Here is a 12,582-nt window from a genome sequence, read left to right as displayed (position 1 = left end):
GGCCACGTGGAGGAAATTCCGGCCTTTGTTGTCCACCTATGGCAGTGGCAAAACCATAATTAGTCACGTTTGTGAATTTCAAGGCATCTGCTTAGAATGAAACCTAGTTGAATACCACCCCTGGTTTCTAACACACCCTGAGACATGTTTTCTAGTTTGAAAATTTGCCAGTCACTACTCTGTTCCTTGTGGGTTTCATACAGATCTTTCCTTGTCAGGAGGGGAACAGAAATAAAAGATTGGGATTTCTTAGGCATTTGACTGATGCAGTGTGTTTTAGGTTGGTTGCTGACACACACGGCTCTCAACAAGAACTGCAAAATACCAATTGGTCAGTGGGTTGATTTGAAAGATTTGTCATAGAATCACAGTTGGAAGGTACCCAAGGGTCATCTAGTCCAACACTCTGCAACGCAGGAATCTCAGCTAAAGCATCCATGACAGATGGCCATCTAACCTCTGCTAAAAACCTCCAAGGAAGGAGAGTCCACAACCTCCTGGGTCAGACCGTTCCACTGCCAAACAGCTCTTACTGTCAGAAAGTTCTTCCTGACGTTAAGTCAGAATCTCCTTTCTTGTAACTGGAAGCCACTGGTTTGAGTTCTATCCTCCAGAGCAGGAGGGTAGGACTCGAACCAATGGCCAGCTCCTTATTTCTTACAACAGCAGTTTACAGCTGGGATGGGGAACCACTTGCACTCCAGATGTTCTTAAATTGTATCTCTAATCATCTCTGACCATTGGAGATGCTGCCTGGGGCTGAGAGATGTCAGACTCCAGCCACATTTGAGGGCCAGAGGCTGCCCATCCCCAGTCTATGGATGCCACACATGCACATTCAAGTTTAGAGAGGGTATGCAGGAGAAAAATGTTGGCATAAGGATCCGCAAAAGGGGAGGAGGGAAGTCAAAGGGGATTTATTGATTATATTTTAATTGTTTTCTTTGTTGTTGCTTGTTAACCTGAAAATGCAAAAATAAACTCATTTTAAAAAATAAAAGTTTTTTTCGTTTTGTTTTCACTTTCTCTCTCTATCCTGGATGCTGTGCAGGCCTAAGATGACACACTGACAGTGACCGTGATGCCTCAGTCACTGGGCTGACGACACAAGAGCATGTATGGGGGGTGCACTTTGGTCCCCTGTACCTGCTCGGCCGCTCCCGGTTCCCGCTTCAGGATCGCCTCTGCCGCCTTGTTGTTCTTGTACGTCATGGCGCAGGCGAAAGGGGTCATGCCTTGCCGGTCCCGTATGCCAAGCTGGATTTCCGGGTGCGAGATCATCAGCTGGATAATGACACCGTGCTGGTTGATAATGGCAACGTGGATGGGCGTTCTGCCTTCTGCATCCTACAAGCACAGGCTGGGTTAGCCAGCAGTGTGAAACAAGCATGCAACGCGTACAAAGGTCGGGAGGACATCAGTGGCGCAAGAAAGGAGCCGCCAGCAGAAATACGAAAAAGCCTACGAGGCTTTTTCTGTTTCGTACCTGTGCATTTACGTTGGCTCCAAACTCTAGAAGGCACTGCACCGTTTCTTCAAGGCCCCAACACGCCGCCAAGTGCAAGGGCGTCTGTCCATCGCGGGCTTCCTCATCGCCCTCGCCGTTGGCCCCTGGCTGCCTCGGGCTGTTGACGTCACAGCCGCTGGGAAGGAAGCAACAGTGCTACCGTCAGCCTCGACAACTGGAAGCACGGCAAGAGAACCCTGGAAGCTGCCTTGCAGAGAGCTGGACCAATAAGCCACCTAAAGGTCCATAAATAGCAACACCCTAGTGGTCCCGGGCCCTAAGGAAGTTAGATTGGCTTCAATCAGAGCCAGGGCCTTTTCAACACTGGCTCTGGCCTGGTGGAACGCTCTGCCTCATGAGACCAGGGCCCTGCAGGATCTGATTTATTTCCGCAGGGCCTGTAAGACAGAGTTGTTCTGCCTGGCCTTTGGCTTGGAGCCAGTTTGATTCCCTCCCCCTCTTTCTTTTTCCTTTCTCCTCCTGTGATGAGGCTGCATTTTAATATTTCAATATTTTAATGTTGTATTTTAATCTTGTTTTTAAGTTGTATTCATTCAACTTGTTTTTATTATTGCTTGTTAGCCGCTCTGAGCCCGGCCTTGGCTGGGGAGGGCGGGGTATAAATAAAAATTATTATTATTATTATTATTACTAAAGCTCAGGGCTGCCTACAATGACTGGCAGCAGCTCTCGAATGCAGGATTTCCCAAACGTGGGTCTCTGGCTGGGTTTTTTTGGACTACAGTTCCCATCATCCCTGACCGCTGGTCCTGTTAGATAAGGATGATGGGAGTTGTAGTCCAGCTGGGGACCCACATTTGGGAAATCCTGCTCTAGGATTTCAGTCAAGGGTCCTTTCCCAGTCCTATGTAGAGACAGAACACGGCACTTTCTGCATGCAAAGGACACATTCCAAGCCCTTTCCCTAAGAAGAGAGCAGGTTTCCAGTCCTCAAGGTTTTGAGTAAAAGATTAATGGAAAGGAGGACATAGAAAATGGCCTTATATGGCATCAAAGCACTGGTTCATGTTTACACCAACAAACTGTATTTCTGGCAGGGGCCTTCCCAGCCCTTCCTGGAATCACAGACTCATAGAATTGTAGAGCTGGAAGGGACCCCAAGGGTCATCTAGTCCAACCCCCTGCCATGCAGGAATCTTAGCTAAAGCATCCATGGCAATGGCCACACAACCTCTGCTGAAAAATCCCAATGGAGGAAGAGTCCTTGGAGATCCAAGGGATTTAGCCTGGGACATTCTGCACACAAATAAGGCAATCTCCCATAAGCTGCACCCCCTTCCAAAGTATTTTTGGCCCATTGGGTCCACACACAGCGGCTTGCCAACAGGTTGGCTGATGGAGTCAATGGCCTACTGGTTTACAAAGCCTTAACTGTTGGCTCAAGAAGTTTGGACAATAGGTTTGTTCCCCACCTGCGGATAAGGAAGCAGGAGATCTGTTCGCTGTTCTCATCGATGGCCCTGTGCAGCAGAGTCTGTGAGCAGCCTCCCGGTCCTGGACCCCAACACGTTGCATCGCAACCGTGTCTCACCTACAGGCAGAGAAGAGATGCTTAGGGGAGAACGTAGCACAGTGGTGCTTAATGTTTGGGTTCTTAATTTAAAACATTTGATTTTGATTTTGTGCTGTGGACCGCCCCAAGACCTCTGGATATAGGGTGGTATATAAATTCAATCAACAATAACAACAACATGGAGAAATACAAAGACTGGCTTCCGAAGGGCAACAGAAATCAAAGCTCTTCAGTCATTCCCCCCCCCCTTTTAGAAAACAGCTTATTGTACAGCAAAATACAGCTATTTTTTACTAGAACTAAAAAGAATTTAAAAAAAAACAGACTTGAAAATAATGCACATTATAAAGCAGATGATATTAACAACAAAACAGAAGGAGTAAGCCATTTCTGGGATGAAGTTAATGATTTGGCACTTCTTTTTCTGCTTTTCTTACGCAGGCAGTTAGTGGCAGCAAGGGCTTCTGTTTCTACAGTCTGTTCGTTGCTGAAGAGCCTATTAAAGACAACTGATTACCGAAGCTCTTTTTAACAACGTGGCTTGCCTTTGTTATTCTAGTTTAATTTATAAGAGTATCTATCTATAAACCTGGAAGTCATTTTAAAATAGTCATTGTGGTGTGTAGAAATATCCACACCACAGAATTATAAAATCGTAAAATACAGAACAACCAGAAGGGGGATAAAATGAATTATCAAAAAAATGGGGTTTGCATGGGCTAAGGCCGATAAAGGTTAAAGATACAGGGATAGTCTGGGAATCTGGAGGTCCCTAACTCTATCTCTTTTAGGTGAGACTGATATTCTCAGGTTGCATCCTACTTATAATTTCCTCCTCCTTATACCTTTCTTGTTTGGACCTCAAGGTGAGAGGTCATCTTTAATTATCCTCTGAGAGAACCAAGGAGAAAGCATAGATTCGTATGGAAGTAGAAACATTTCTCTTGCAAATCACATTATTTTCCTACAGCTTTACCTACCTCTGTGTGTGATTGCAAGAAGCCCACTCTCTAAGATCCACTAGTTTAAACACTGCTCACTCTGCACACCCAAAGAGGTTTCAGCAGATAAATGACCATAATATCTTATTAAAAACCATTGAAACACAGTGAAATTATAAAATAATAAAATACAGAACAAGATGACCAGCAGTGAATCAAAGGAATTCTCAAAAAAATGCCTGGACAACAAACATGTTTTCAGCAGGGGACAGAGTATCAGAATTGTAGGAGCCTCCCTGATTTCAACAGGAACGGCGCTCCAGAATCCTGGTGACGAGACTTTAAAATCCTTTGCATGCCTAGAAACTAAAATATGAGAACTGTGGGAGAGTTGTGCACGCAAACTGAAGGTGCGTAGGCTGCTCAACCTGTTAAATGAGCAGCGTTTGTTCAGTCTCTCCAGTAAGCTATTAGGGATTTTGGCAGAGTGTGCGACCAACCAGCCCTTCTCAATATTGTTCTGGAGTCCCGACGTGACTTTAAGTGTAGCATTTTTCTATCTGGTTTTAGGAACTCTGCCTGCTTTAAACATGTTACACTCCCTCACCCTCTTTTTTAAAATATAAATTTAATAATGCACTCAAAATAGTGCAACCTGTTAAAAAACCACTGAACGAACTCGGATGTGAAAGAAGAATGCATCATGCAACTGGCAGAACTTGCTGAGGATACCTTGTTTTTAAAGCCCTCATGGTGGAACGGAGGCTACAGGAAAAGCTCCGCCTGGAAGGCGGCAGCTACTCTCAAGCTGTTGTCGCTGATAGTTGAATACAACAGCCCTGCCTCTTGTTGCCTCCTTCTCTCCTACTCACAACATCTAGGCCAGTCTTTCCCAACCTGGTGCGCTCCACATGTTTTGGAGGACAGTAGGGTGGGAATGGCTGCCCCAGGGATACTCAAACCATATCCAACTGCTGTTTCATTGATTCTGCAACCAGCGCAGTGTCTGTGAGCAAGGGGGAAGCAGCTCGCAACACTGTCATGCAACATCATGCATTAAAGAGAGCGGGAGAGAAAATAAGGTCTGTGGCTCTCAACACCAGCCACAACCAAGCTTGGAATGCAGATCCGTCTCAGACTTCTCCCTAGCTTTCACCTCCCACAGCAAAGCCTTCTTTTCAGTTTCTCCCTAGTTTCATTATGCCCAGTGACTTGAAGAACAAAACAACGCCTCCCCTCCACTTTATCCTGGCATGCATTTTGTACAGAAACATTTCCAAGTTGATTGGTTAGAGAAGAGTGATGATGACTGTGAAAAGGATTCCAACGTCTAATAGAAGAAAAAAGAAAGAGGCTGCAGCAGTCACCGCTCTTACCAGAGTCGAAGCAATATCTTCCAGGTTGTTTTCCAGAGCGAGCCAGAGCGGAGGGTTCCCTCTGTCGTCTGGCACAGACATGTCTGCTCCCCGGGTGCAGATCGCATCGACGACAAGAGGGAGCTGGTTTTTGATGGCCAGCTGGAGGGCTGTCTCACCATCCTGAGTCCTGCAAACAAGCACATTGTGCTATACGCAGGCAGATAGCCACAGGCGGTGCATCACCGACAGATTGGGGGAGGGAAGTACAGTGGTACCTCCGGTTGTGAACGGGATCTGTTCCAGAGCTCTGGTTGCATCCCAAGGAATTTGCAACCGAAGGTGCTGCTTCTGCACATGGCATGGTTTAGCGCCTCTGTGCATGCACGAGCAGCGAAACCTGGGAAAATATTTCCGGGTTTGCCGCATACGTATCCCAAAGGATACGTAACCAGAGGTGAACGCAACTAGAGGTACCACTGTACTATTTAAAAAATTGCAGAAAGAACAAAAGAGACGACAAAGTCTCAAAATGGTACTGAAAGATAAACCTTTATCAAGAGCCAAAGATTCATTATCCCTGATCTAATCAGCTAGGGCACAAGTGAGTCTGCGGTACCCCTTATTTTCTTTGAGGTTCTTTTAAAAGCACCATACAGATAAGATAAGAAATTGGAGGGAGTGGTGGGGGAATTGACAGGAAAAGTTAAAGATTTATCAGTAAGAACTAAGGTTTTGGAAGATTCAATGAAAAAGGTGCAAAAAGATACGAAAACTAGTAAAAAGGAGGTGGATAGAATTAGAGTAGAAGTTAAAGAGATAGAAAGAGTGCAGGAAGAGTTGTTGGACAATATGGCTATGACGCAAATGAGACAAAATCAAACCAACCTAAAACTGAGGGGTGTACCAGAGACCCCAAATGAGAATATTAGATCTAAAATGATAAAAGAGCTGGCAACTTGGTTAAATAAGAGCGAGGAGGAGATAAACTGTCATTTAGTAAATGTTTTTCGAATAAGACCAAAATTAGACAGAGCCAGAAAGAAAAAGCTGCCAGGTGATGTAATTGTCATGTTCAACACTTTGGAAATAAGAAATGAAATACTGCAACAGAACCACATAAAAAGGTTATATATTGGAGGAAGCCCAATTATTATCTTTAGAGAAATTCCTTCGAGATTTCTTCGAAGGAGAGAGCCATACAAAAAATTAACAAACCAATTGAAGAAGAATGGGATATTGTATAGATGGGAGTTTCCCGAAGGCGTTTCATTCTACTTTAAGGAAAAAAGGTTTAAATTAAGCACCAGTATTGAACTCCAAAAATTTGCGAGGAGATACGAGAAGGACCTGGGAAAAGTTGAAGGGGAGGTGGAAAGGGAGGAACGACAGAGAGACGAGGAGGGTGAAGGGAGTGAAGAAGAAGAAAAAGAGGAGAGCTTAACAGGAGAAGGAGAAGAACAAGAGGAGGAAAGCAAGGAACAGTAGTCTCTATTTAATCTAGTTAAATTAGCTAGAATAGTTTAATAGATGGCTTTAAAAACAATAAGCTGGAATGTAAACGGTTTGAATAATAAAAATAAGAGGAACCAGATTGCACATGTATTGTTGAAAAAGAATTGGGATTTAATTTGTCTTCAAGAAACGCATGTTATAGGAAAACACAAGAGAGTATTAAGTAATAAGAGATTGGGACTGGACTTTGTGACCTCCGACAAGGTTAAGAAAAGAGGGGTAGTAATTTATATAAAGGAAAAATATGACCCGCAATTACTGTACAAAGATGAACATGGGAGAATAGTGGTGGTACAGATGGTGTTTCATGGAGAAAAAATAGTTGTGGTTGGAATATACGCCCCGAATGAGAAAAAATCAGCTTTCTTTTTGGAATTAGATAATATACTAATGGAATGGATGGACCAGAAAATGATATTGATGGGAGATTTTAATGGGGTGGTGACGCCGAATATGGATAGATTAACAAAAAGACAAGATGGGAAAGAAGGTAAACTACCACGATCTTTCTTCGACATGGTAAATAATTTGGGATTGACGGATGTCTGGAGGTTTAAAAACCCTACTGCAAAACAATTCACTTTTTTTTCAAATCCGAATCAGAGCTGGGGGAGGATAGACAGTATTTGGGTCTCGAGGGAATTGGTACAGAATTTAATTAAGTCTGAAATTTGGCCCCGAACTTTATCTGATCATAGTGCGGTTTCCATGGAGTTAAAAGGTAGAGAGGTTAAAACAGCCAGATGGAGAATGAATGAATATTTATTTAATGATCAAAGGATAGTAAATAAGGCTATAGAAACAATTGAAGAATACTTTAGGTGGAATTTAAATGGAGAAACTTCCATAGAGACGGTGTGGGACGCAGGAAAAGCGGTCATGAGGGGTTTTTTGATTCAGAAAAATACCCAATTAAGAAAAGAAAAAGAAAAAAAGAAAGAGCAGATTTTAACACAGATTATGGAAAATGAAAGAAAATTAACTGTTAACCCTAGTGAAGAAAGTTTAAAACAGAACTTAAAAATACTACAAGCTAAATTTGCTACAATAATTAACCAAGAGATAGAGTGGAAAATTAAGAGGATGAATCAAAAGAACTTTGAGTCCGCAAATAAGATAGGGAAATATCTAGCGTGGCAGTTGAGAGAAAGGAAGAAGTTGAGTACGATCAGTAAAATAAAAGAAGGAGATATGATTATGGAAGAACCAAAAGAAATAAAAAGAATATTCCAAAGATATTATAAGGATTTGTACAAAAGAGGAGAGGAAACAGAACAAGAAATAGATCAATTTCTGCAAAAACACCATCTGGAACAAATTGTAGAAGATGAAAGAGCAGCACTAGAGGAGAAAATAACACAGGAAGAGATAAAAAAGGCTATTAAAAAGATGAAAGCTGAGAAGGCGCCGGGACCGGACGGCCTTCCGGCCAAATATTATAAAATATTAATTAACCAAATATCACCAGTGCTGGGAGAGGTTATGAACAATATATTGAGAGAAGGAAAGATACCTAATACCTGGAAGGAAGCCTATGTTACATTGATCCCTAAAAAAGAGGTGGACACTATGGAAGTAAAGAACTATAGGCCAATCTCATTATTAAATAATGATTATAAGCTATTTGCAGACATAATGGCGGAAAGATTAAAGAAGGTCTTGATTAATAAAATTCATGGTGATCAAACAGGATTTCTCCCAGGGAGACAATTACGGGATAATGTAAGGAATTTGATTGACATTATTGAATACCTGGACATGAAAATAGACAGAAAAGCCGCACTGGTTTTCATAGACGCCGAAAAGGCATTTGACAATGTTTCCTGGAACTTCCTAAAGAAGGTTTTGGAAAGGATGGGAATTGGCGAAAAATTTAGAAGAGGCATAGAAGCAATATACAAAGAACAGAAAGCAAAGCTGGTGATAAATAATAATACAACAGAATATTTTAACATTTATAAAGGGACTAGACAAGGTTGCCCCCTGTCCCCCTTATTATTTATTGTAATTTTGGAAGTACTTAATAAGAGACTGAGGGAGGCAACAGAAGTGAAAGGAATTAGAGTAGGAAAGAAGGAATTCAAAATTAAAGCCTTTGCCGACGATATTGTTCTGACTTTGGAAGATCCACAAGATAGTGTAAAAGAAGCATTACAAAAAATTGAGGAATTTGGAGAGGTGGCAGGTTTTAAGGTAAACAAGAATAAAACTAAAATGCTGGTTAAAAATCTAACTAAGGAAGAAACGAAAGATCTAGAACAAAAAGTGGAAATCATGGTGGTGAAAAAAGTGAAATATTTGGGAGTGTGGATCACGGCAAAAAACATAAACCTATATAAAGATAATTACGAAGTTACATGGAAAAAAATAAAGAAAGATCTGGAAATATGGGGGAGGATGAAATTTTCCTTTTTAGGGAAGATAGCAGTGGTTAAAATGAACGTTTTGCCGAGGATGTTGTTTTTATTTCAAACTCTTCCAGTTATTAAAGGTTTAAAACAATGTAAAGAATGGCAGAGAACCCTGATGAAATTCATCTGGCAGGGGAAAAGACCAAGGATTAAACTGAAAATACTAACTGATAAAAAGGAAAGAGGAGGTTTTGCTCTCCCAGATCTGAGCCTATATTATGAAGCAGCGTGCCTACTTTGGCTAAAAGATTGGATAAAATTGGAGAATAGAGACCTACTAGATTTAGAAGGTTTCAATAATCGGTATGGGTGGCACGCATATCTCTGGTACGAGAAGGTGAAAGTCCACAGGGCTTTCTTAAACCATATTTTCAGGGGACCAATATATCAGGTCTGGGAAAGAAATAAGAACCTTCTCGAAAGAAAAACACCATGGTGGATTTCACCAGTAGAGGTCTTAACAATAAAAAAAAACAACATGGAAGGGAAGACAGCCACCTACGAAGATTTGGTAAGAAAATCAGAACAAGGGCTTAAACTTAAACCGTATGAGGAAATAAAGGATCAATTCACCGGTTGGCTACAATATCATCAGGTGAATGATATGTTAAAACAAGATAAAAGAAAAATGGGCTTTGAGGACAAGAAATCAAAATTCAATATAGAAATAATAGAAGGCAAAAACAAAACATTGTCTAAATTATATGACATATTACTGGAATGGCATACAAAAGACGAGGAAGTCAAAGAGGCAATGATTAAATGGGCAATTGACTTCGGTTATAACATCGAGTTTGAAAAGTGGTTGAAATTGTGGAATAGAGATATTAAATTTACGGCCTGTACGAGTTTGAGAGAAAATGTTTGGAAAATGCTCTATAGATGGTATCTTACGCCGGCAAAATTGGCTAAAATCTATAGATCAGAAAATAAGACATGCTGGAAATGTGGTGAAGTGGAGGGAGACCTCTACCATATGTGGTGGCAATGCAACAAGGTGAAGGTTTTTTGGGAAGCAATTTATAATGAACTTAAAAAAGTTTTTAAATATACTTTTCCCAAGAGACCTGAGGCCTTTTTGCTGGGAATAATGGGTAAGGAAATAAAAAATGAAGATAAAAAAATATTTCTCTATGCCACCACAGCCGCAAGAATTATGCTGGCACAAAACTGGAAAATAGAAACTATTCCTAACATAAGTGACTGGCAGGTCAAAATGATCAACTATGCCGAGCTAGATAGATTAACAGGCAGAATACGAGACCAAGACGACCAGAAATTTCAAAAAAATTGGAGTAAATTTTGGAATTATATTGGAACGGATATATAGGAGGAACTGGCGGTATTAGAAAAACTTTATCAGCTAATAACTATAAACTTTAATAAACTAATTACGCAATCCGAGATTTATTTGATACTTACCAAAAGGGTGAAGGGAAGTCAAAGGCTAAGGAGAGCCTAATGGTTATATTATTATTTTCTGTATGATTGTATGTTTCCTTTTTGTATAGTAGGAAAATAGGATGAATAATTTATGTTAAAATGTTTATTTTTGTATTTGTTAGTTCTTTTTTCTTTTTTTTTTCTTTTTTTTTTTTTGTACAAATTCTGAATAAAAATTTAATTGCAAAAAAAAAAATAAAAGCACCATACAGAAACAAGTTGCCGTCTCATAACCATAATAGAACATAAACGAAGATCCCATCCTTATGGTGCCAAAATAATTCAGGTGGCATTTTCTGTTATCATCCTTGGTTCTCTGTGGTGTCAACCTGCACCCACCAGCAGAACCCACTGATGCCCTCTGAGAAAAGGGGGTGTGGGAAGAGCAGAAGCAACCTGCTCAGCCCAAGACAGCGCCAATTCATTTGCCCGAGTGTGCCTTGCGGGGGCACTGGGCCTGCCTCTGTGCTAAGACTCTCACACAACTTTGCAAGTACAACCAAGGCCTTATTACCTGACGCTGATATCTGCCTGGTGCTCCAGGAGGAAGAGGGCGCTCTTGCTGTCCTGCCTCTGTATTGCCATGTGCAGCAGAGTCTGCCCGTCTGACATCGTGTCATTGATGGAGGCCCCAGAGCCAAGCAGCTGAGCAGCAATAGTATGCATTCCTGCCGGCGGGGAGAGGAAAGAAACGTCGAATTTATCCGTTACATTTCTGCCCTTTCTTTCCTTCAAGGAACTCATGACTGCCTGTAGAGCTCCCACTCTCTCCCCTCCCATTTTGGATCGTCAGATAAGGCATGAGAGAACAGGGTTCGAATCCCCAATCAGTCATGAAGCTCGCTGTGGGCCAGTTGCTCTCAGCCTAACCTACTTTGCAGGGTTGCTATGAGGATAAAATGGTAGGGGGAAGGGAAATGATGTATGCTACCCTTGAGCTCCTTGAAAAGAAGGTGGGGTGTAAATGCATTGTCCGTAGCTTTCGTTGTCTTTTAGAAAAGTGGGACAGAAGCACTCAAAAATAAACAAATCCTTACTCTGAGACACTTCACATATTATGGTATTTAACAATAGGACTCCCCAAACCTGGTGACTTCCATATGCTTAGAAGTGGCACTCAACATCTGGGGAAGGCTACTCTATACAGACGAACCTTCAAACTGCAGTCCTAGGACCTGGCCTGCAGGCCTGAGACTGTGCTCCCATAGTTGGAGTATGAAGCCATGTAAATTCAGCTGTATTCCCCTTTTTTCTCTTGTCAAGATACTGCGAGAGGTTAAGGTTTTCAGGGATTTGCAGGCAAGTTGGAGTTTGAACTTTACTCCTCCCGGCAGCTTTAGGCACAAAATTTGTTTAGGTACAAATATGCCAGATTAAAGGGCTCACATATTGCGCTGCCCGATGCACTTCTGTCAGACAAACACGGCTTTCTAGCTGCCTGCGGTCGGAGGCCTGTTAGTTTGCGCTATGTTGAAACAGGAGAGCAGATTTGTTTATGAGAACAACTATGAAGGGTTCCACTGCCGCCGCCACCTACTTTGGTAATCCAGCATGTAAGTAGATGCTGGTTTTTTAAAAAAACGAAAGCCCAACCTGTGGCTTTGAACTTCCAACCCCAATCAGCCCTCGCCAGCCCCACAGCCAGTGAGCAGGGATGATGGGATTTGCAGTCCATAGTCTGTACTATGATGTACAAGTGGAGCATATATGGCCTGCACAGGATGAGGGACGGGATCAACTAGCTACTCAGCATTAAACAGTTCACCTCCCCTCTTATTTGAAAAAGGCTCCAAGGTGGTCGTATGACAGCACACAGAGTATAACAAGGACTGAGAGATTGTGGGTGGAATGGGGGGCTCGTTTAATCTCACTGTAA

The 12,582-nt window shown here is 42.0% G+C and overlaps 1 protein-coding gene across 1 annotated transcript in view; it reads right to left on the bottom strand.

The window, feature by feature from the left end:
- ANKFY1 (ankyrin repeat and FYVE domain containing 1) overlaps nt 1–12,582 on the bottom strand; it is a 65,863-nt gene that overhangs the window by 21,798 nt on the left and 31,483 nt on the right. The window contains exons 14-18 of the mRNA XM_080983311.1: nt 11,221–11,374; nt 5,359–5,527; nt 2,941–3,059; nt 1,487–1,643; nt 1,147–1,347 (exon numbers count right to left, since the gene is read on the bottom strand). Of these exons, the coding sequence (XP_080839437.1) occupies nt 1,147–1,347; nt 1,487–1,643; nt 2,941–3,059; nt 5,359–5,527; nt 11,221–11,374 (800 nt within the window). The remainder of the gene's footprint in view (nt 1–1,146; nt 1,348–1,486; nt 1,644–2,940; nt 3,060–5,358; nt 5,528–11,220; nt 11,375–12,582) is intronic.

Source organism: Podarcis pityusensis, assembly GCF_964106645.2.
Source record: "Podarcis pityusensis genome assembly, chromosome: 15".
NCBI lineage: Eukaryota > Metazoa > Chordata > Lepidosauria > Squamata > Lacertidae > Podarcis > Podarcis pityusensis.
Note: the sequence above shows the minus strand (reverse complement) of the source record. Positions and strands in the feature narration are given on the sequence as shown.